Below are 24,766 nucleotides of genomic sequence, written 5' to 3' on the forward strand. Positions count from 1 at the left end.
ATGGTGGGAAACATTGCTTGCTGGGGACTAGAACAACCCATTGGTGACCTGAAGCAAATGAGAAGGGAAAGAAGCTTTCACCTGGCATAGATATATAAACATTGAACAGCTTAGTGTCAGAACCATTTCGTAGTCCCTCGTGATTTATCTGAACTTAATACAGTGGATTCTATAGCATTAGGTGACACTTGTCCATTTAATGCCAGTCTAAACTTTATAAGCAGCGAGATGGAAATAAACCTGCTGAGGAACTAACTGGTTTGATCTCAAGGACAGTGGCCCAGTCAATCACACTTCCAGTAGTAAAAGAGATAAGTCGTCTGACTTAATGTTTCCTTATTTGATAGTATCTTCAACCACATTTTCTGCTTAAGCTTAATGTGTGTTCACCTCACTACACCATGCCAAAGGATTGACAAATGACTACAAGAAGTACACAGAGGTGACAGGAAAAGTCATAACAGATAATCTGGGGAAATAAATCATATTCTGCTTGCTTCAAAGGAAAAACACACTTGTGGATCTGGCAGACTTGCAAGGTGAAGGTTATGTGACCTGGCAGGTTTTCAAGCAATTTGTTTTGCGTGCTGAAAGATCTAAATGCTTTTGCTACCATTTCCAGCTGCTGCCTTTTTGAGTTGATAGTATATCCTTCCATTCAAATCATCCTTCTGGGAGAAATGTTTCTGGGTATTAATGATCTCCAGAATGCCTAAAGATCTGGATCAGGTAGCTATGTACCATCATGGTTGTTTAATTATAGTCATCCATCTATATCTATTAATTAAAAGGGTCTGCTCTGACTATAACGTTGAGGAATTCACCTGAATCTATCTTTGTTTTACACACATTCAAACCCATTTTATGATTATATTACGAGGAATATAAATTGTGTGGTTAATGTGTGTAACCACCAGCCATTGTGCACATTCACCAGGCCTTGTGGAGAATGTGCACATAATCCTTCTATATGAAGAGGGAATTGTGCACATTTCCCTGTCTCAGAGCCATATTTCTGCAAACCTAAAAGGAAGACATCTGATTGTTCAAGGGTCAGTTTTCCCTAACCTGGTACCCTCCAGAATGGACAACAATCAAGAATGACAGAAGTTGTAGTCCAAACTATCTGGAGGGCACCAGATTTGGGGGAAGCTTGATAGTCATTTCAAACAAACTTTAGCAAGTAAAAGGTGTGATAGAAAAATTATGTTGTTGCTATTGTTGCTGTTATCCATAGCAACATCAGTATTTAATTTTATTACATATTCACCACATTACTGTACCTTATGGTAAGGTTCCAGGGTGGGTTACAACAATTTAGAAGACAGTATTAAAAACAGTTCGAGACAGGCACAAGAATAGGGTGGGTCCTATAGATGTCAAAGGCCAGGGCAAAGAGATGCTGGAACAGCATGATGAAGATGCCAGTCACGGTTCCATGGGGAGGGAATTCCACAACCTAGGAACTCCACAAATAATGCCCTCTTCCAGGTCACACACACACACCCATGAGCCTATAGGGTGGAGAAACTACCAAGAGGGACCCCCTTTGCAGATCTTTACACTTCAACAGGCTCTATAGGGAAGGAGGCTGTCTTTCAGATATTTGGGCAGTCTTCACATTTGTATTTATGCCTATGCTACTTCATGCAGCTGTCTATAGGACTGAAGTATGCATCCACTGACACCCTAGAGGTGTCTTCCGTGTTGTTCTTATGGTTTTCTTAACCGACATGTGAGAAAGTGATTTGGAAATGGCTGGTGATTCGTAGTCTTAAGGACATGTGATTGTAAAGACACATTTATCACAAGACGCTGTGATGTTTGGCAAAGATTCCCCCCAAATGGCTCATTAGATGTGTTTCTTATACTTGTCCCTCATTATTGAAATGCTACAGGGATACATATCTCCATCCATGTCCTGTCCACTTTGCTGCATGCATTTGGGGACATAAGTAGTGAAGTGGCCGACATACTCAGCTTAGCTGAATGGCGGCATGGGTGGCTGGCTCCCCTCTGTGACCTTGTTATAACACCACTGCTGATGGAGACAGGCTTAGTTTATGATTGATTAGGAAATGTACAACTTATATCCCCTTAGAGAATGGGTGTGTGATTTTCTTTGAAGCTGTTATTTGAAACAGTTCTTTTCTTATAGCTTGGGGGGGGAATCTCAGTTACAAAAATAAAAAGCCCATTAGGTCATATCTCAAAATGTTGCCAATGCAGTATTGTCCCCCAACACACATTATGGAATGCCTTGTCTCACTTAACATTAAAAGGGATGTCAAGATGCTTTCCACCATTGCCTTCGGGAGACGGTTCTATGTTGTCATTGATTTCATAGCTAATAAGTATTTCCTTGGGATATGCCTACATTTTCTTATTCCCATATCCATGAGATTGTGTTTAGCAATAATTCAAATTAGAAACAAATTTGTGTTCTAAAGTATTTTACCCATTCATATTCATGAGGGTTTCTGTGGTCTGTTCTATGCAGAAGAGTGATTGTTAGCTTTCGGAGGTGCACAAGATTTTATATCTTAGTAGACTTGCTTCTGAGAAGACATAGTTAGGATTGTGCCATAAGTTTTATTCGGTTCAGTGGAATCTACTCCTAGGTAAGGAGGCCTAGGATTGGCGCCTTTGATTCCTATTCACAGGTGGACAGAATGTAGGGAGCCATTTAGTGTGAGGCTTAATCAATTCACAGGTTTTAGTAATGTAGCTATCCTTGATTATTCCTAGAAAAGTATTGGTCTCTTAACATGGTCACGTCTTCATCATCATTGCAGCAAGGTGTTGTTTATTTTAGGGTCTTCCTGCAAATTGTGTTGCTGTCCTTCGCTTTGCTCTGCTTCTGAAGGCCAGTTGGTCAGGCACAGGAATATAATTCTAAGCAGGTAATACTGGAAAGAATCAGTTTGAAAGCCAGCTTGCATGCAGAAGAAATGCTGCATTACAGCTTGCTGTAATACATTTAATAATAGCAGTAATATTTTTGAAATATATATAAAAAATAAAAAAATTGTCCAGTAGCACCTTAGAAACTAAGTTTGTTCTTGGTATAAGCTTTTGTGTGCATACACACTTCTTCAGATAAACAGATAATATTTTTATTATTTATACCCCATCCATCTGCCTGGGTTTCCCCAGCCACTCTAGGCAGTTTACAGTACTTATAAAAACATAGTAAAACGTCAAATATTTTAAAACTTCCCGATACAGGGCTGCTTTCAACCATTTTTAGACAAGAACACATGTTTATATGATTGGGGACCTGCTAGCTCAATTACAGGGTTAGATTACAGGAAGCATAGGATTTCATTTCTGCAGATAAAAATGAGCAACCTGTTGGAAGCTGGATCCATGTCCATCCTATATTGGAAAGCCAGTCAAGAAAAGCTGGCAATACAATTGTTAGCATTATTATTACCTCACATCAGTTGGCTAGTTATCAGTTGGCTGTAAATCTCTAATATTCCAGACCCTCACCAGGATGAGATTACTGTCTTGTCTTCAGCCCACACATTTTGGGAAAAGCAGCCAAATAACTTTTATGTCCTAAGCATGTTAGCAGATTCTTTGAATTCTTTCTGAATTCTGATCTGGCTATCAAAGGCTCAATTTCATAATATAATCTAGGGTAAAGTGTTAATCATAACAAATTATGTGGGCCAGACTTGAGCAGCGCCATTTCTTAAGTGTTTCAGGTGTTAACAGGGAAGGTTGAAGATAACTGCCACCCATTCTCTTTTATTCAAATTTCATCTTGCTATGAATAGAGTTGAGGAGCTGGGAAACACTTGGGACTTTGAAGTAGGTACTTTTATAGTGAAAAGCAGGACTTTTACTGTGTTACTATGTTAGCTTTCTGGACAAAACTACCACTGCTGTGCTTTAGCACCACCTCTGCAGATGGCCAGATGGTGGCATTGCAGGGATCAGATGACCCAATTCAGCAGAGGTTTGGTGACATGAGACCAACAGAGTCCTACCATGTCTTATAAAGCTGTTAACTCTGGCTCATTCTGAAGAATTTAGCACTGGTGGCACACTAGACCACAAGCCCTGACAACCTTGAGACCTTTTGCAAACAGGATAGTCATGTTCATCCACCAGCCCTGATTCTGTCTTGAATTCTCTCTCACACACCCCTTTTAACTGTCTGCATCGCGTTCTAAAATTCCTTTGTGATGGCCTCTTTTCTGTTTCCTCATTTTCATGTTAGTGGTTTTTCTGATGTGCCTGATTACTGCCACACACCCTTTCCTTGTGGCTTTCTTTCTGCTTGGCTTCCTATGTGAGAAGATTCCTCACACAAGGGTAACCTCTGGTATTTTCAATGTATATCTTAGAAAATGGCTTAACAAAATCACTACTGTAAAAACAACTGCATTGGTCTTATTTACAACAGAGATGGTGTATATTGGCACTCTAATATTTTAATCCACAGCCAGAATGGAAACTTTGGATGTCCTGGCCTGGCTGCCGCAACATCATAATGAAACTATTGGAACTGTACAGCCTTCAAGATATACAGAATATATATCTTTAATTTTTTAATGCAGGTTATTCAAGCGGTCTTTTTCGGGATCTGCGTATTGACAGACCTTTCCAGCCTCCTTACTAAAGGAAATGACAGCCAAGAACAAGAAAGACAACTAAGAAAACTCATTTCCCTCCGTGATTGGATGATGGCTGTCTTAGCTTTCCCTATTGGAGTTGTAAGTACCATGCAAAGTAATTAACTTCCAGTTTGAGACATGTAGCCCCCACATAGCTCATAGTATACAGTCGACTAGCAACTTGCACACATTTAACTTGTACAAAGTCTCACGTGGACTCTGGGAGGCTCCTGCGAGATCTTGTGGGAGCCTCCCAGAGCCCAGTAAACAACACAGAGAGCTTAAAGGTTGCTCCACCTTGCATGGGGGACAAGGCCCACTTGGTGCACTGGCTTCAGAAAGGTAGGGGTGCTGCTACTGCTGGGGGGATTCCTGGGTTGTTCTGACTATACACAGTTTCATCTTTCTCTGTGTGTTGTTTATTCTTTATAGCCTATTAAACATGCCTCAAAGGACCACTTTGTGTAGCTCGCAACACAGTATTAAAAACAACAGTTAAAAACAAGAAAATCAACCACAGGTTTGAACACACACGCATCACAGAAAGCACAGTGTTTTCAAAGGTAGCCACACATATAGCATTTTGTCATGTTTTAGATTTACCAAGAAATGCCTCATAGAGGTCAGTAACCACCCTGTAGGAACAGGCAGAGATAGAGATGTTGGCAGAGTTCTCCCCAACCAGTTTCAGAGAAAAACTTCACAAGTTTATAAAACCTGCCTCAAAAGGTGAGCTTTTAAAGCCCCAAACTCCCAGATTAATCAAACCTCCCACCACCCATATCTCTGTCCTGTCTGGATTGAGTTTTGGTACATTCACTCTCATCTAGTTCACCGATGCTAGACATTAATTCAGAGTTTTCTCTACTTCTCACTGTGGTGAAAAGAAGAAATAGAGCCAAGAGCTATTTGCACACTGATGGCATTAATCTTAAGTCTTTGGACAGCCTCTTCCAGCAGTTCCATGAGGGTGTTAAACAGTGACGCTGGATGGAGAAGAGAGAATCTTAGAGCACTCTGTAGGACTGCCCCCATTCCAACAATTCCTCATCTTCTTAAGCAAGGACAGAACCTATACATTTCTCTGTTATCTCTATTCTTAATTCATACAGCAGTAATGTGTAAAGCAGAAAATTCCACAATTTATTAAATTCAAATACTGTGTGCAATAGTGGCTTCCGTATTATTGTTATTTTTAGAAGCCCTAAGTGTGCCAGTGTGTAGTAAAGAATAGAAAGCATCATTTAGTCGTGTCTAATATGTTTTTTGCCCTTTAACCTTATTTTCAGTTCCTACTATTATATTTCAGTTAGTTTTTCTTTTACTCATAGCAATACAGCATCATAACAGATGATGTGAAAAATGAGATAAAACAGAAATGTAAGGGGGAAGACAACCCAATGCATTGGGTAATCAAACTTGCACTCTTATACATGATCACTGAAACTATAGCAGTCTAAATAAGAGAGAGGCTCTCCAAAAGAGTAGGAAAAGGTCCAGAAAATGGCAACTAAAATGATCAGTGGAATGGAGCAACTCCCCTATGAGGAAAGGTCGCAGCATTTGAGGCTAGAGTAAGAGGTGATACGATAGAAGTTTGTAAAATTATACATGGCATGGGAAAAGTGGATAGAGAAAAGTTTTTCTCCCTCGTTAACACTAGAACTCAAGCTGAATGCTGAAATATTCAGGACAGATAAAAGAAAGTACTTGAAGCAACACATGGGTATGGTTCTTACTCCCACAGGAGGCAATGGTGGCCACTAACTTGGATGGCTTTCAAAGAGGATTACAGAGATTTGTGGAGTCATGGTGGTGTGGCTATGCTCTGGCTCCATGGAGGCAAGAGTGCTTCTGAATACCAGTGGCTGGAGACTGCAGGAGGGCAGAGTGCTCTTGTGCTTAGGTCCTTGCTTGCAGATTTCTTGCAGTCATCTGGTTAGCCACTGTGAGAACAGGATGCCGGATGGGCCATTCCACATGACTGTTACTATGCTCTTTTAAAAAACCACACTGAATTCTGTTCTTTCTAATGAAGCTTTTTAAAAAGATCAACATTTATAGAATGACAAATTGCAGCTACATCTTGTTCAACCACCTTTGCACTAATGTGTGTTGTTATTAAGAAGAACCCTTCCCTCTTTTTGAATCACTAGTTTGTTTCCTGATTTCAAATTCTTAGTCAGATGACACCTTGTCATGTTGCTTTCCGAAGCTTTAAAGTAGAATAGGGAAATGGAAATATTTCTTCACCATGGAAGAGGGACATTGTTTTGTTCGTATTATTCATCACGTTGCCCATGCTGCTGGGAAGTGAGACTGGATATTACAAGCTAGCTGGTTCTAGCTATACAAATCATTCACAAGTTTTGTTTAGAAGCTGAAGGAACTGAAGGCCCTGGTTGTAGAACTATTTAACTTTATTGCAACTTTGCCTGATTGCTGGATGTATTTGCAGGAGATGCAGAAACTCACAGGAGATGCAGAAAATCACATTTTAATTTTGCATGACTTCACAGTAATGTCACAACCTCATGCATTATGCACGTTCACAAGGCAGCATTTCCACGCATTGGGCATGATTATGTAAGCCTTTGTCTCACGATGAAGAGCTTTGCTACATCCTGCAAATAAAGCCATGGAATCCAATTGGTGCCACTGATGAAAAACAGTATTCTGCATTCATTTTATTTCTAATAAAGACATGTTCTTACAATGCAGTTTACAATATAAATGTTTAAACTAAAGAACTGAACAAATATAATAAAAGCAGCACCAGATAAAATCATATATAGAGGGCCAGCAATTAAATCAATAGAAAACTTGGTGGGATTAAGAAAAAACGTTTTCGGACTGCTTAAAGGCTGCACAACAGGGAGCCATGCAGGGTTCTCATGAAACACATATTCTCTGTTTTGTCTTTTTTTCCTGTGTTCAACAGTTGATTGGATACATGTGTCAGGCACTGTTTTATGATTCTGATTAGCTTCAGAGTTACTGCACTAATTAGTTCTCAAAGCATTATCAGCTATTTTCTGGGCTGGTTTCACAGGATTTTTAGAGGAGCATGATGGTTTGTAGGGTGTTCTAATTTTGTAAGAGATTTGAATTGTAAAATCCAATCTGATCTCTCTGAAATATGGAGTAGAGGATCCAAAGGCATGCATAAATAAATAAATAAATAATAAATAAATGCCCTTCATCCAAAGGTCAGAGGCTGGTTCACAACATAAAAATACAAAATGAGAACACAAAATGCATAAAAAACCAAAACTCATTTAAAAGGCCACAAAATGTTAATTAGCCAAAGGCCTGGTTAGAGAGAAAGCTACCCATTGTTGTATGTGCATTTGTAAAGAAAAGAAAATTGATTCGTGTGATAGCTACATGCCTGTATTTTCTGGAGTGGAAACTGACTAAAATTAGAATTGTTCTTTTATGCATCCTTTTCGTACCCCAGGCATACCTGTGTTTTGGGCTTTCGTTAAACAAATCTGGCCACCTGGAACACCAGATGGTTGCAGCCAGTTTTGCTGAACCATTTCCATCCATAGGCTGACTTTGGTTAGGAGACAGATGGAACTTCCTATCTTCTGCTCTCTCTTTTTTCACTTTTACCTCACTGGCAAAGTATAAGTTTTCGTTGCTTCACAAGATACTTCATGTGCTCGCCAACTCTGTTGGACTCACTCCGTTATGATTCAGCTCAACTCACTTTAATTCATTAATATCAGGCCTGTTTTTGTTTCTTTAATGTAGCCCTGAAAGTTCATTTCATGATGCATATGTTTCATATGCCAGTTGTGTTTCACAAGGTCACCCTAACCCCTTGCAGAAAAATGGGGGATTTGTATCATTTTCTCCGTTGTCCTGCCTTTCAGTCAGTTGCATGTCAACTGCAGCAAAGGGGGGGGGGAGGGATGTGTGCCAACCCCAGTATTGGCACAAGAAAGGGAGCTTCTTGCAGAGCATTTTTACTTGCAGTGCCTTGCATGTGGTCCATCATAACTTATTTTTCCTGGCACAAATCTTAAGTTAGCTTGAGCAGGCATCAGTACTCATCCTAACAGATGGACAAATATATTTGAAGCTAGGGCGCTATGCATTGAGAGAACAGCTCCCAAATTCTTCTTGTATAGCTAAGAGAAGATCTGTTTTCATAAGCAAAAGTTCCGCTTTTGGGTGATTGAAAAGGTCACAATAGACGTTCCCGTCAAAAACTCAGGCAAATGAACCTCCATTGTAGGCTATTTAGTTCATATTCACAACACTTGCAACACTTATTCCTTACAAACTATGACAGCAATCCTCTGTGCATTTGAAATATGGGAGCACAATAAACTAATTTATTTACTTACTTACTTACTTACTTACTTACTTACTTATGGCTCTATCACGAAAATGTATCAAAGCGGTTTACAACAGTAAAAATAAGATAAAGCCATACAATCAAAGCATAACACAGAGTTTTCCAAACTTTCATGTTGGTGACTCCCTTTCTAGACATGCATCATTTCATGACACAGTAATTCAGTTTTACTAGCAAACCGGAGGTTCAACTAGCCCCTTTCCAGCCTTAGGAAGAGTGTGGAGAGCCTTTGTGCGACACACCTATACACTGCAGCCAACACACTAACATGTCGTGACACACAGTTTGGAAAGCTCGGGCATAACAAGTTAAAAACAACAAAGTTAAAAACAAAGATCAGTAATCAGATGTGTAAAGGTAAAGGACCCCTGGATGGTTAAGTCCAGTCAAAGGCAACTATGGGGTTGCGGCGCTCATCTCACTTTCAGGCCAAGGGAGCCAATGTTTGTTCACAGACAGTTTTCTGAGTCATGTGGCCAGCATGACTAAGCTGCTTCTGGCGAACCAGAGCAGTGCATGGAAATGCCATTTACCTTCCCGCCGGAGCGGTACCTATTTATTTACTTGCACTGCCATGCTATCGAACTGCTAGGTTGGCAGGAGCTGGGACAGAGAAATGGAAGCTCACCCCGTTGCAGGGATTCGAACCACCAACCTTCTGATCAGCAAGCCCAAGAGGCTCAGTGGTTTAGACTGCAGCAGCACCCGCGTTGTATTCTGCAGGAGTGAGCCAATGACACTAGAGGCTCAGTTTCTTATTGTTGTCAAATGAGCCTCACCAACTTGGGGAAACGATCAGAGACACTGCTGCAGATTATCTCAGTGATCAAGCTGGGATATAAGGGTTCAGGCGATCCCTGAAGTACCCTGGACCTAAGTTGTTCAGGGCTTTGTAGATTAATACAAGAACCTTGAACCTTGGCTCAGAGTAGATGGGCAGCCAGTGCAGATGTTTTCACAACGGTGTCACATGTTCTCGACCTGAAGCTCCTGTCAGCAATCCACATAATTTCTCTTGTACATTCAGATTATCCCTGTTCTCGTGAACTGGCCTGTGATCTTTGAATGAAGGGCAATATATAAATTTAATAAACAATAATAATTCATTGTTTCTTGCTCAATAAAGCCAGCTGGCATGCATTTGACTTTAGCAAAACGGAACATATTTCCATTGGCATGACTTGATTACAGTTCTTGCTGTGTCCGTAAATGATGGGCAGGGTATTCGAGTTGTTCTTGTTTTGAATCAGGACAATACTTACTAGCTCCCTCTACTTCGAAATGAACTCCTTCACATTTGTCACCATTATTGACTTCACAAAAATTGTGTGTGATTGTTACTACCTCAGAGGCTTGTATATCAAAATATGTGTTTTATAACCTAAATATAAAAAGTAGGACAGAAGATGTACATGCTTTTGGAATATGAAATTACCAAATTGTTGGATGACAAATCAAGAACTTAATGTTTTTATAAATTAAAGAGTAGTTTAAAAAGAAATCTTGCCTAAAGTTTCACTTATTTAAAAAATGTGGAAATTTTGAAAGGGAAGAAAACAATTTCCCATGTTTTAATATTATGCCTATTTCCAGATTTTCTATGTCTCAGGATAGCATGTGTGGATAGATGGCTTTATGTGGCAAAATTCACTTCTGACCACAAGACCGCTATCTGGAGAATAGGCAGAGAGATTATCCCCAGTGACACAGCATTGGGTTATGCCAGATATATACTGTGCATTTAAATCAATTAAAAGGAAATTTCTCTTAGAACAACAGCAGTATTTATTTTTACACCATTAAAAGGAAGTGTTAAATGTTAATACAGTACTTTGCCTTTCTTTAACAAAGAACAAACATTTTCTTTTTTCCTTTCTGTTTCCCTCCTTGCTCCAGTTTGTCGTAACAATGTTTTGGAGCATCTACATCTATGACAGAGAACTAGTTTACCCAAAGCTCCTTGATAATTTTATACCACCTTGGCTGAATCATGGAATGGTGAGTACGCTTTCCTTGCTTTTAAAGAACATTGTTAATTGGTTTATTTCATTGTTGAGATCATATATGCTGAAATGTGCACAATGAAAAATATTCAAAGATGTTTACAGAGAGGATTTTTTTAAAAAGAGAGAAAGAAAAGGTTTTCTGTAACAGCTGGAGGATCAACCCTCATCTAATTTAAACTTAACTTGCAAGTTCTTGTGCTGTGTATATGACACAATATTAATAAGGTATCTTTTTTACCAAAGATTTGAGCGGTGTTCATGTAGAAGATAAGTATCTTGAGAGGTGGCTCTGAACTGCATGTTTACCCTGCCCCTTGACCAATGAGTTCCATAAAATGCACAGGAAGCTTGCACACATGGAGAAGACTCCCATTTTGCTGAAATTAATAACTGCAATTGTGGGGACAGGAGAAGAAGTGTGAGTTTGTGTACAGGGCTAAGTGTGTGACCCAGAGTATTTTTCAACACTATTGTGCTATTTTCTGAGGAACAGGTGCTATCTTCTGGTTGTCTGTAGTCAAAGAATATTAGAACACATGGTAGATAAAATTTAAAATACGGCTTTTGCTGTGTTATCTTTTCATATAAACAAATACTTCTGTACAGAGAAGTGCCCACCCCTGACAGTCTCTCCCTGGTGGCCCCCTGGGTCACCCAAAAAGCGCTCCTAGTTTTCAGTGATTATCTCTTTCCCCACAGCCCATCTCATGCAGGAAGATGTCCCAACCAACAGAAGTGGTGTTTTGGAGCGATTGGGGGCTGCCAGTGGGAGAAGGGGATGGGGAAATCACCTTCTACTGACCCCCCCCACCAGAAATGCTCTAGATTGGGGTCCTCAACCCTTTGGACCTTGGGAACACAACTAGAAATCACAGACACCGCAAAATACCCAGTTTGCTGAAGAAAAACTGGTGATGCTCATAAGCTCTACCCCAACCTCCCAAAACTGGAAAAACATATCTACACGCGCCCTCCAAATAAAACACAGGCAAACAAAGCAGTATACCAAAAGGGAAGCCAAAGGGAAAGGAGGGAAAAACTGTCTCAATTAAAAAAGAATTGGGGAGGGGCACTAATGTGCCTGGCACACTTGATGTCACATCACATCGTTCGTACACAATTCTTGAAGTGTAGGTTGGCATGTTGTTTTATTTCCAGCTTCTAACATTGCAGCAGGCCTCATTAAAAGCCATTTAAAAAACAAATGGTTAAGTCCTGTCAGTTTCTGCTTATCCAAATGTTCCTATGACTATAGAAACATTTGGCTGTTGGGGGTTTTCACCACTTCACTGCCTAATGGCTTCTGATGCGTTAGCTATCTCATTATCTTCATTGATAATTCTAATTCTAATTCAGTCTGATGCTTTGCCTATCATAGCATCACATCTGGGATGAGATTATGAAGTCCCCCCCCCCTTTCCTTTTCTTTGTAATAGAGAGAAATCTCTTATTTTTAGCATGGTGCCATATTAACACTTTACAGAGGAACAGAGCCATCATTTTGGCATCAGCTTTTGAGGTAAAAACACAGATGAAAAATAAGGGAATAATGTTACCTGTAAATTAGCTGACTTGTTGTGTTCAATAACAGCTAGGGTGATTGTTCTGAGCACTAAGGGACTGACCTTAATAGGTTCAGGTAGTTCACAATAAACCATTTTAGGAATCATTCAAAAATGAATACGGTAGTTTGAGGATTTAATTTCTACTATCACTAGTGACAGGTTTATTTTAACCTTACAACAACTCTGTAAAGAAGAACAGCATTAATTACATTACAGATAGGCAACCAAAGCTAAGAGATATTATCTTCCCTACGACTACTTATAGTACAAGCCCTAACCAAGTCTTTTCAGAAGTAAGTCCGGTCAAATTCAATGGGTCTTATTGCCAGTAAGTGGAGTTAGCAGTAGCGGTTGGTGGCATGGGGTAGGCAGATTGGCTTTGCCACTGCATCCCCACCACACTGAACTCCCTCTTCCTCTCGGTAACTGGCTGTCATGGGAAACTAGGGGGTTAGCATAGAGGGCTTTCTAACTTGCAGCCGAGTGCCTTGGCTAGTATGTTACAATAATTCTACCCATTAAATAGGATTTATGCCATGGATGCCACTGAAAATTTTCTTCTCTCTGCCTTCAATGCAACTTTCTGGCCTCAGGGGCATGAACCCCACAGTCATCTTTACTGTTTATGTTCATGTGGCTCAACTGTTGACATACCATCCACCCATCCATTAACCTTGAAACTCAAGTCCTTGGTTTGTATAATTCTGCCATTTCATGCTTATTTGTAATTCATCAGTTATTTGTTGTCCTTGCTTTAATTACAGATCAAAAACAGAGGAATGTTTTCAAGGAAAGAGCTAAGGAGGGTGATAGTATTAAAGAACAAAATGGCTGGGAGGAACAGGCCGAGCTTCCTTAATGGTTTTCTGAATATTTGTCCTTTTAAAATACGTGAATTTCTTGGTTAATTTAAAACAAATGCAGGTTTAGAGTGCTGTGTTGGCTGAGCTCCAAGAAGCTTTCAAGCTTATGTGCTGGTCCTAAACAGTTTACTTAGAAACAAATCCAGCCGATTTCAACATAGCCCATTTTCAGGATGTAACCTTACAACCAAACCCCATCCCCACCTACAGTTCCACAAGTTTTTTCTAAAATCCCGTAGTTAAAAGTATATGTACATCTTGCTATTGCTGCTTTGGTGTAGGCTACTGGACCAGCTTCCAAAATATCTAGCACAGAATCAGGTTCTTGGTCATATTTGTGCCTGTGTTTGAAAAACCAACTAATTTTAAATAAATTTTATCTTTGGAACATGTGATCAGAATTAATGGAATTCATTTTGTAGATTCCCCAGGCCCACCCACCACAGCATGTTGCTATGTTGTTTGAGCTATAAATTAGGTTAATAAAACAAACAAACATAGTAATCGCAGGGCAGTTTCCAACACAGGATAATATCTGGGACTTTGACAGTTAAATGACATGAGCTAAGTAAGAATCTGCCACGGTTGTACTAAAATTTCTGCTTTAATTTTCTGATACTGCACATTAAGGGGAAATAGTAACAGTGATATAGAAAAGGTGGATAAATAATACTCTGTACGCACAGAGAGATCGATATGCGTATATATAAAGACACACAGTATATAGGGGTTAAATGATAATGTGCTTTTATCTTGTATTTTTATGCTGTGAACTGCCTGAGATCTACAGATGAAGGACATTATACAAATTTAATATATATAAAAAAATAGCAATGAGGCCATTTCTGATTAAATTAACCTCTTTACATTCTGGCTTATCTGAAATAGTTTACAGTTTAATCGTTGCTGAGATGATGATAACTATGTTGAATAAGATTTGTATGGGTCTATATTGTAGTGGAATAAGGAGGCAAGAATAACAAAACAGCAGGGAGAGGGAAGAAATGGGAAATGCTACAGGTGGTAACTTCTGAACTTGAATTCCTAATGAATGCTCAATCTCTTAGAATCATAGAATTGCAGAACTCCAAAGATCATCTAGCCTTTAACACATATTTTTCATAGCTTATATACAGCAGTGCACTTGTCCATATTGAAGTGGTCAAGAAGAGATAAGTGTGTATCACTCCACACTTGCTTACATTGAGTTGTATTTCCCATTTACCCAGTTTGCATAGATACCTGTTGATACCTCTAAGAGGTTAGATAGATCATACGTATGTCTGCAGAACCCATGCTGCCTCTACTTCACCAAGACTTGTTTTTTTATATGCTTTTACATTCTATCTTTACTAATGCTTTCCACCAGTTTTCCCAGAACAGATGTTAAGCTAACCTACCTATAATTTCCTGGATCCCTTTTATTTAAAAACAAACAAACTGGTGTTACATTGGCCATTTTCCAGTCCTCTGAAGGCTACTGATCTTAGGGACAAGTTACATATTTTGGGTAGAAGATCAACAATTTCAAATTTGAGTTCTTTGATGAATCTTAGAGGGATGCCATTTGAACCTGGTGGTTTGCCCATTTGTCAGTAAGGCAAAAGAGTTAGACTCTTGTTACCACTATTTTCCTTAGTTCTTCAGACTCCTTTCCTGAAATAGTTAAGGCACAGGGATGAACCCTACATCCTCCACTGTGAAGACAGATGCAAATAAATCATTAGGCTTCTATGCAGTTTCCTTATCCTCCTTTAGCACACTAGTTCCTTGTCAACTATCCTTTGCACATGTAGCAAATAGCATAGCATTACCTTCAGATTCCTTCCTTGGTAAGCATTCAGATCAATTTGCAAAGGTATTTTTTTTACTAAAAAAAGTAATGTTCTCCATTGCACATTGAATCCTGCTTAGTAAGCTAAAACCTGCCTATTTACAATTAACAAATATGGCAAATGTGACTTAATCAGACCACAATATGTATTTATATATTAGCATTTCATGGTAGCTCATTTATTTGTTTAATTTGCTTCCATAGCAACTGGATTCCTTCACTTGCTTTTAGAATATTCTTGGTGGTAGTGTTAAGGTTGGGTTTTTTAAAAAAACCACACCAAATAAACCTATGATCAACTTGGTTTAAGTTTGGCAGGCAACATTTCCTTCAATTGAAGACATATGCAAGAGCTTTGTGGACTTCTGTCCAGTGACCCCCCCCCCACAAAAAAAAGCCTTCTGTCTGTAACAGAGTACAAAAAGAAAGAAAATCATGTATGGGTAATAATGAAATCAACTTACGTTTTTGTAGGTTAGCAGCAAATCTTTCTTTCTACTTAAGGAAACGACCATCATTTCTGCAAAAAGCATTGCATTCAAATAATAAAGACTGTTGAGGTATTGCTATAGTGCTGATGTGGTTGTTGGCATCAATCTGTCTCAATAGAAGAGTGTGTCTTCAGGGGTGAACTCAAACTGTTGGAGAGTTGCAGTGCCTGCTGTGGCTGTAGAGACCGATATAGGAGCTTCATGTTTCGTTGCAACTGGGGCAGATGTAGGTGTCTGGTTGTGCTGGTGTTGGTGCACCATGGTGTTTCTTCTTTCTGCGCTCCTCCCAGCAGTCATTCCTCCTTTGGTCACTGCTGTGGATAGATGACCTGACTGATTGTCTCCAGGCGTTGCGGTCTTCTGCAAGGGATTCCCACAGGGCAAGTTTAATGTTGCCTGTCTTCATGTCATGTTTGCAGACATCTTTGTAACACAGAGTTTGCCTGCTAGCTGGCCTGATGCATGATGCATGATGACTCTGTCCTGCCATGTGCTCATGGTAGATGTTTGAAAGTGACAGTGGGCTGTCTTCAGAGGTCAGGCAGAATGAAATTGTGAACATGCTCTCTTACGTTCTATACCTCCTGAATTACTGAGTAGATCCATGCACATGGCAAGTCATTACTTGGTAAATTGTTGCCTATATTCACTCAACTGTTGTATGTCTCAACTGGGAGGCAAAGAGTGCAAGTGGCCACAGCACCTTGCAGATACCTACTTTTCGTTAAGACTTACTTCCACAACTTCTTCAAACATTAAATGCTGTTCTCCTGGTGTGATCTTTACCTTTCCTTCTTTCTTGAAACAGCTTGCTCCCATGAAGTAGACTACAATGAATGGTGTCAGGTGCTAATGTTTGCTTCATTTGCAATTGGGTAGGTGTGGGCAATTATTTTCATGAATTGGGATGTTCACTATGACAATTGGTTGAAAACCAAGGCCTCAGAAGATTGCTTGCTCTACAAGATCGGAGGAACTACTGACTGGGTGGTTCATGGCATACCAATGCTAAAGTCTTAATACAAATGTGGGATACTGCATTGTACTCTTAACATATATTTCTTGTGAAACTAATAAGTAAAAAAGGGAAATGGTGGCAATATGAGCCCTCCCTTATGTAGCGTAGACTAAGATATGCATTGCATTGGTACCTGAACTTCCTGCAGAAATGTTTGTAAGTTTGTGCTCTCTTGAAGTTATCTTGAAATTTGCTTTGAGTCCAGATCTACTATATCTTATCCAAACACATTTTTTGTAGTATCTTTTGAATTATTATGAGGTATTTATATGAGAGAGATGAGTATGCATAGCTATAATACTCTTGAGAAAAAGTACATAATGTAGGATTCGTTGTTGAAATTTATGCCAGGAAGAAAACTGGACTTCCTCAATCACAATGTTGGTCTTTTTTCTTGGTGATACTCAGAAATACGAATCAGGTTAAACAATAACTTTCACTAGAGGAGGGAAGAAAGCACTCATGGCAGAAGAGCAGACTGATAAAGCCTCAGCTAAGTGGGATAAGTGGCTTCATTGTAAATTGAGCTATTCAAAAGTGTGTCTCAACATGGTAAAAATTAGCAGGCATCTTGGACACAAGCTTGTGCTGCTTTGGTACTTGTTTTTATAGAGTACTGGAGTTCTGGGGAAGTTCTGGCACCAAAGATCTACAACCTATGTGGCAGTTATGGCATCTTGGTAGAAGGGAAAGCATTTAAAACTAAGAAACGTGTCTTTGTATAGCAGAAGCAAGGCAGCAAACAACTGTGCTAACTTCATTAAGTGTCTTTTGTAATATATGAAATCTAGTCAATTTCAGGAAAATATAAAACAAGAGGAAACAACATACTGAAAGGAGGAGGTGACAATAGCAGTAGACTGGCAAGCTTTAATTTTATTTATTAAATTTATATCCTGCCCTTCCTCCCAAAGGAGCCCATGTTGGCAAGTATATGTGCTTTACGTTACTGGGTAGAAAGCTTACAAAGGAACAGAGAAATATTTCAGATTATATAATGAAGGTCTGACATTTCACTTAGCCCAACAAGGCATACATTCTTGCAGTTTCATTAAGTTTCCTATTAAAATTGTCACAGAGAGTAACTGATTTTTCGAAGAAATTTCTCTCATTTTCCTGCATATTCTGAACTTAAAGGGAGTATGAATGTTTCACCCTCCAAACTATAAAGCCATTAAAAAACAAAACTATTATGATAATATGTTTAGTACATATCTGAGGCTTTGACTGAATCTAATTTGTTCTCGGTTATCTGATTGCTGGATAGTTGCATTAGTATATGCCTGAAATACTTGTTCATGCATTCATGCTATTAGAGAGAAATGCAATGGCTTAAGTTTTAAATGGCAAGGATCCGAACAACTCGCAACTAATTCCATTTCTTGAACAGCAACTGTCCTCTCACCCCAGTACCACACGGCAACACACTTTTGAAAATGGGCAGATTTCCAAAATGGATTCTTAATATGGCTTATGAGCATTTGCTGTTAAAAGAAAACAAGTCAGAAACCACAGTGCATATGCCCAAGTCCTTAAGCACACCTAAAGTAATTATTTGGATCCCAACTGCCTAGAAGCAGTAATCAGTATTATTTATTTATAGCATGATGATGATATACTCCATGTGGCTATGTCCTGGGTACATAGCATATGAGACCAAGACTTGGTAAACAACGGCAGATTAACATGGGAGAAGATATGCATCAATCCCAGTATAGATCTATAGTCTCCAGCCTTCTGCTTCAAAATAACCCTGTCCCTTTGTTGTAAAGAAATGAGGACTGCATCCCATTGGGATACAGCACAGGCATTGCATTAGCTCCCTTCTCCTAACCATGGTTTGAAAATTGGAAATGAGCCTCAGGAACACATCCTCTGTCTTCTGGTTTCCCCATTGTAGTTTTGTCATCTTCAGTTGTTTGCTAATGCTCTGTTGTGGTTAAGCCAATGTTCCACTTCACCTGGATTTCAGAATACTGAGCAAGAAATTAGAAATGTTGATAAAAATAACATAAATCTTGAAGAAATCACACACATTAGACTGTTCTTTTGATCTATACCAGGCATCCCCAAACTCGGCCCTCCAGATGTTTTGGGACTACAACTCCCATCATCCCTAGCTAACAGGAACAGCGATCAGGGATGTTGGGAATTGTAGTCCCAAAACATCTGGAGGGCCGAGTTTGGGGATGCCTGATCTATACAATCTGTCATTACTGGACACCTCTCTGTCAGTCATTTGTATCTGATTGCCCTGAAAGAAAAAACTGCAAATGCTTCTCAGTGGTCATCTGCTGGGAGGAAAAAAATTAAGTGAAATTGCAAAGGTTGCAAAGTCAGAAATAAAAGTTTGCATCTACTTTGGAAAATACCCCCTTCCAAATAAGGCACCAGTGTTTGCTAGTCATTTCCCTAGTGCTGTGGCTGTGCCGTAATTGGCAATATAACAAATATTCACAGCTGTACAAATGATGTTGCTGGGATCACAACAGTAGCCATGGATACTTGCATATTTTCATTTCTATATTAATGGGCAATTCATCCCCCCCCTGGAAATAACATTACTGTATAAGAAAATACAATGACGCTCCAATAGAAGGCATTGTGAGTGTGAAAGTTGTTCATATGGAACTGTATTTTATGCAATTTGTGAGTTTTCACCTGTAGGCAAGAACAGCAGTGTGCCCAGTAAAATGGGGGCAAAGGGGAACCTTGAACATTTCAGACTGTTTGATTTGATAACTGTTACTAATACAGAAAAGGCTATTTTAATTTTTTTGGCACCGAAGCAACCTATGATTGACATGTTTGGCTCCCTTTGTCCTTGAATGCCCTTATTTTTTAAAAATTTTTTGCTAGATTGCCATTTCCCTATGTTTCCTTAGCATGCTCCCTTCTGGTTTTCTCCTTCGCTCTCAAGTGCTGCTTTGAATTTAAAAGTGCTGGCAATTTTAAAAAAACAACACACACATATGTGTGTGTGTGTATAAAATCTAGGTCTGCAGTATTGGATTCTTGCAGAAAACGGAAGGAAAAGTAGCCGAGATCTCCCATAATAGAATACAAGCATGATCTAGTCAATCCCAGGAGAGAGAGAGAAATATTGTGGTTTTGTTGGATATGCTTAGTTCATTATTTCTGGATAGAGAGGTGGCCATGAGGCAAATAATAACTGTAACCATACTTGTTATATTCATCCATCCCCAGAGGATCCTCAGAGCACCAAAGTACTGTTACTTCAGGTATACCAAGTGGGGCCATTGCTGTAAGAACCCAGACTCCATTTTTGTCGCTGGACTCCTCCGCTGTTTCCTCAAATATCCTGCTATAGGCTCACCACTTGAACTTGTTATACCAGATCTTGACTCCAATAACTTTTTCTTGTTCCTTTCTTATTTGCTCAAAATATGACCCCCCTCCAAAATCCATTTCTCTTCTCACCTTTCATTGGATGCTGCTTTACAGGGCTCTATCCTCTTATCTCCGTTCCCCCAAGCTACCCACCCCACAAGTGAAGTGGAATGCATCCTGACAATTCTCCTCCTCCTCTCCAGTCTCCTGCTTCTCTCATCTTTCCTCTATCGAGTTCTTCATGAAGCCCACGCCTTCCACACAGCACTCTGCTTTATCTCTGCATGCTGAGAGGAGAGTGACCTCCAGCCTGACCTGATTTATTGCTCTGTCCTTCTGCAAAGACTTACACAGACACGGCAGCATTGCTGCTTCCTCCTCACAACAGCATGTAGGAATATTATCGTGTAGGAATATTGCAACTTGTCCTGAAAGATGAACCATCCAGGATCAAGGAGATGAAAAGTAATAACTGAATATTTCCTCATAAATCTTCCCACATAAATTATCCCACACCTTAAGGGTTAGATTCTGTGTTTTCAGAAAGCACACATAAAATAAAAAGTGGGAACTCGGTGTTGCCAAATGGAATAAACTTGTGCTGTTGTGGGGGTTCTCCTGACCCTCCAAAGTGGATATGGGGGAAGTGTAAGGGGGCAGGGGAGCAGGAAAAAGGGACAAGCCCCATTACACTGGCAGGAGTCCTTGCACTGCTAGGGCACTGGATTAGTTGAATCTGGCCCTTATTTTCAATAGCTGCCTCATTTTTAACCATATATTATCTATATAGCACAATTGCATACAAAATATAATGTAATTCATGAGCCCTGATATCTCAGGATGCAATTCAGTACACACTTACTTATGAGTAAGCCGCTTTGAACACCAAAGGATTTCCTTTTGAGTAAGCATGCATTAAATTGTGCTGTCAGTGACCCACTCTAATACAATATGGGTGACATCCAGTGATGTCCACCCACTTGCCTAAAGAAATTTGCTTGTGCAACAGGATGTCCAGCACCTTTTCTCCCATTCTGGCTCCTGATGTGCCCCTCAGATCTGTTACGAAGGGTCCCTGAACCCTCCATTGCAAATTTTAAGGGTGCACAAGGGGCTGCAGAGGGGAGGAGATAAAGGAGAGGCCCTGTTGCACAACTAGAAGGCTGTTGTCACTACATCGGATCCCACCCTGTAATTTTTCTTTATTATTCCATGATTAATGTTTATCTTACTGCTGTGTTGATTTTTCATATACTTATACGGTCTGAATGTGGACAGTGATATTGTTCTGGGATTGGGGTTGGTCTGAATGAACTCCTGTTGTTCCGTTTTTCTTGGTTTTGGCAGAGCATGTTGGCTGGGGCTGATGGGAGTTGGAGTCCAATGGTTTCTGGAGAGAGACAGGTTCACCAATCCTAACCTGAAGCCAGCCACATTCTTTTGGTACCTGAAAGTCTCCCACAATTTTCTGCCTTTTCATGCCTAATGTCTTCTCCATCCCATCCACCTGCAGAAGCATCCAGTTAGTGATGTTCTGGTCTCAACAATCCTGGATCCAGCCTGTTATGTTCACCTCAGATTGTTATTCATGTAGCTAATAGTCAATGATAATTAAAATGCTTTAACTAAAGTTTTATTACTCCATAGTGTTGAAATAACTTACATTCTTTTGCGATTATATATCCTGAATAATCCTGTGAATAATCACAAACAAATGTGAATTTCTGTACAGTGGTACCTTGGGTTAAGTACTTAATTCGTTCTGGAGGTCTGTTCTTAACCTGAAACTGTTCTTAACCTGAAGCACCACTTTAGCTAATGGGACCCCCCACTGCCGCCGCGCCGCTGGAGCATGATTTCTGTTCTCATCCTGAAGCAAGGTTCTTAACCTGAGGTAATATTTCTGGGTTAGCAGAGTCTGTAACATGAAGCGTATGTAACCAGGAAGCGTATGTAACCCGAGGTACCACTGTAGTTAGAAGAAGATGCAGTATGCTAAAAAAAAAAAAAGTTTATTAAGGTTTATGAAGGAAATAGTGATGTATGGAAGTGAGAGCTGGATCATAAAGAAGGCTGATCGCTGAAGAATTGATGCTTTTGAATTATGGTGCTGGAGGAGACTCTTGAGAGTCCCATGGACTGCAAGAAGATCAAACCTATCCATTCTTAAGGAAATCAGCCCTGAGTGCTCACTGGAAGGACAGATCCTGAAGCTGAGACTCCAATACTTTGGCCACCTCATGAGAAGAGAAGACTCTCTGGAAAAGACCCTGATGCTGGGAAAGATGGAGGGCACAAGGAGAAGGGGACGACAGAGGACGAGATGGTTGGATAGTGTTCTCGATGCTACCAGCATGAGTTTGACTAAACTGTGGGAGGCAGTGGAAGACAGGAGTGCCTGGCCTGCTCTGGTCCATGGGGTCATGAAGAGTCGGGCACGACTAAACGACTAAACAACAACAACATGAAGGAAATCTCTTACCAGCTTAACCAACCACTTAACCAGATGAGAGTGTCTTAAGTCTCCCCTCCATCGCCTCCAACTTGTCATCTTGAAAATAAGACTAGTGACCAATAATTAAGCATGCCACTTAATAATAGGATTTCCAGTTTTTTGAACTTTTCTGTGACACTAAAAAGGTTTTGTGCCTATATTTCTTCCCAGCTTTTTGGTTAGCACACTGAATGACTAGAAGTAGGCAAGGGCAATGTTTTAAGATAACCTGTGACTGGGACGACTGATGATGGATGTCTCACAAGCATAAGTTCTTTTTGTTGTTCATCTGATTATCCAGAGATCATCACAGGATAGTAGTGAGGGTGTTCGAAGCTTGCTTAAACAGGAAATTGTGTGTTATTTTTTTTAAAAAAAATCCTAATATCAAATGTGCGAACAAACCAAATAAGTTTGACTATTGGTGGGGAAAGAGGAATGTTGCTGCGTTTGACTATTTTCTATCAGACATTTTGTGTACGTTTGCTTGTCTTTTTAAGACGGCTTCAATGACAATTTGATTATGAAGCTCCTGTTCCAAAGCCTTGCAGCAAGACCGGTCTGTTTGCTTTTCACATACAACCCCAAAAGTCACTTGCCTGCCAGTGATTGTGGCAATTGTTTGCTTTTAATAGTGAGAGACTGTCAAAACCTATGATGTGATGTAATGTGCAAAGGAGTTATTCACCCTCCAGTCAGAGAAAGCAGTGTTATCAGTGTCTGCTTTCACACTTCAAAATTAGACCTTTGCAATGTAATATGAAATATGTGACCACCTGTCCATACTTCCCAGACATCTTTTGCAGCTGCTGGTAGTCGGAAGAGCAGGGGGAGGAAGAGAATTTCCTCTGAGATAGTTGCTACTGAGAGTGGGTGGGTGGGTGGTTTTCATGCTTTCAGACTCCCTTTTGCTACTCTTTCCAAAGTTCCAATAACGCACTGCTTGTCTCATTGATTGTACTGACACTGACTCTTCCCAGAAACCTTTTATGCTTGTTTTTTTTTTTAAAAAGGGATCATTTATGTTTTTACCTTTTTCCCTTAAAATCATTTACTGTACTTAAATTTTGTTGTCAATGTAAATGCATCAATTGCTTTGATTTGCCATTTTGCATGCCCCACCTTTATTTCTCTCTAACACAACTGTTATGAGTTTGGGGGTGGGGGTAGGTTGTATGCCAGACTCTTCTAAACCCTGGATCCAGCGACTTCCGGTCGGCGCCAGCGTCTAATGGCTGCCTCCTGCTGAGCTCCGCTCCAGGAGGCTGCTTCGCGAGTTCGGGTCTGACCGCTACGGCGAAGCGGGGACCCCTAAAATCTCAGGCGCAGAAGCCTGGGAGCAAGGAGGCTCGGTGGGTACCTTAAGCGCCCCCCCTCACTGCAAAGGAGTCTTTTTAAAGGCTCCGGAGCGGCATCGGGGAGCGCGGTACTGAGAGCCGCTACCCAGCCCGCGAAGTGAAGCCGTGCTGCCATTTGACGGAGAGCGTCGATTTCTTCCTGACATTCGGAACGTAATTGGACTATCCGTGAGTAAGAAGGAACAAAATTTTAAAAAGGAAACATAGAAATTGGCTGAAAACGGAGAAGGCAAAAAATAAGGAAGTCTGCCTTCCTCGGACTGCATGTAAGCAAAGCAACGAAACAGGAGGCTGCAATTTGACAGGAAGCAGCTTTAAAAATTGACGGACTCGAACATTGGACTTAATCCCCCCTTTTAGCAGGCAGGAGCAGGGGGGGAGACTTTTGATTTATTTTTCCTGCATGGAGAAAGCATAGAAGGGGAAATTTCTGCCGTCTTGAGCCCTTGGGGAGGGCTGCCTGGAAAGTGAGTCACCGGGACTGAGAGCTGTCACTGGAGGTTGCTATAAAGTTACAAAGTTGGTGCTTTGCCCATTTATAACAAGTTAAGACTTTATTGGTGGCAAGTCTGGCACTCTGGAAAGTTACAATTTGCCATTATTTGGATACAATTAACAATTGGTTATTACTTTTGTTGCCTTTGAAAGGAGCTTCTGCTGTTTTGCAATAGGAACTTTGGACTGCTCCCTCTAGAGGCTGCAGGGAAATTGTTATTACCTTTATTGCAAGGAATAGACTTGTGGAATTTTCCAACTGAAAGTAATTCCCGTGGGAACGACCTTGGGATG

At 40.2% G+C, this 24,766-nt stretch overlaps 1 protein-coding gene across 1 annotated transcript in view; it reads left to right on the top strand.

Moving 5' to 3' along the window:
* AIG1 (androgen induced 1) overlaps positions 1 to 24,766 on the top strand; it is a 78,594-nt gene that overhangs the window by 12,768 nt on the left and 41,060 nt on the right. The window contains exons 2-3 of the mRNA XM_053382073.1: positions 4,572 to 4,727; positions 10,894 to 10,995. Coding sequence (XP_053238048.1) covers positions 4,572 to 4,727; positions 10,894 to 10,995 — 258 coding nt within the window. The remainder of the gene's footprint in view (positions 1 to 4,571; positions 4,728 to 10,893; positions 10,996 to 24,766) is intronic.

This window comes from Podarcis raffonei, chromosome 3 (genome assembly GCF_027172205.1).
Source record: "Podarcis raffonei isolate rPodRaf1 chromosome 3, rPodRaf1.pri, whole genome shotgun sequence".
Taxonomy (NCBI): domain Eukaryota; kingdom Metazoa; phylum Chordata; class Lepidosauria; order Squamata; family Lacertidae; genus Podarcis; species Podarcis raffonei.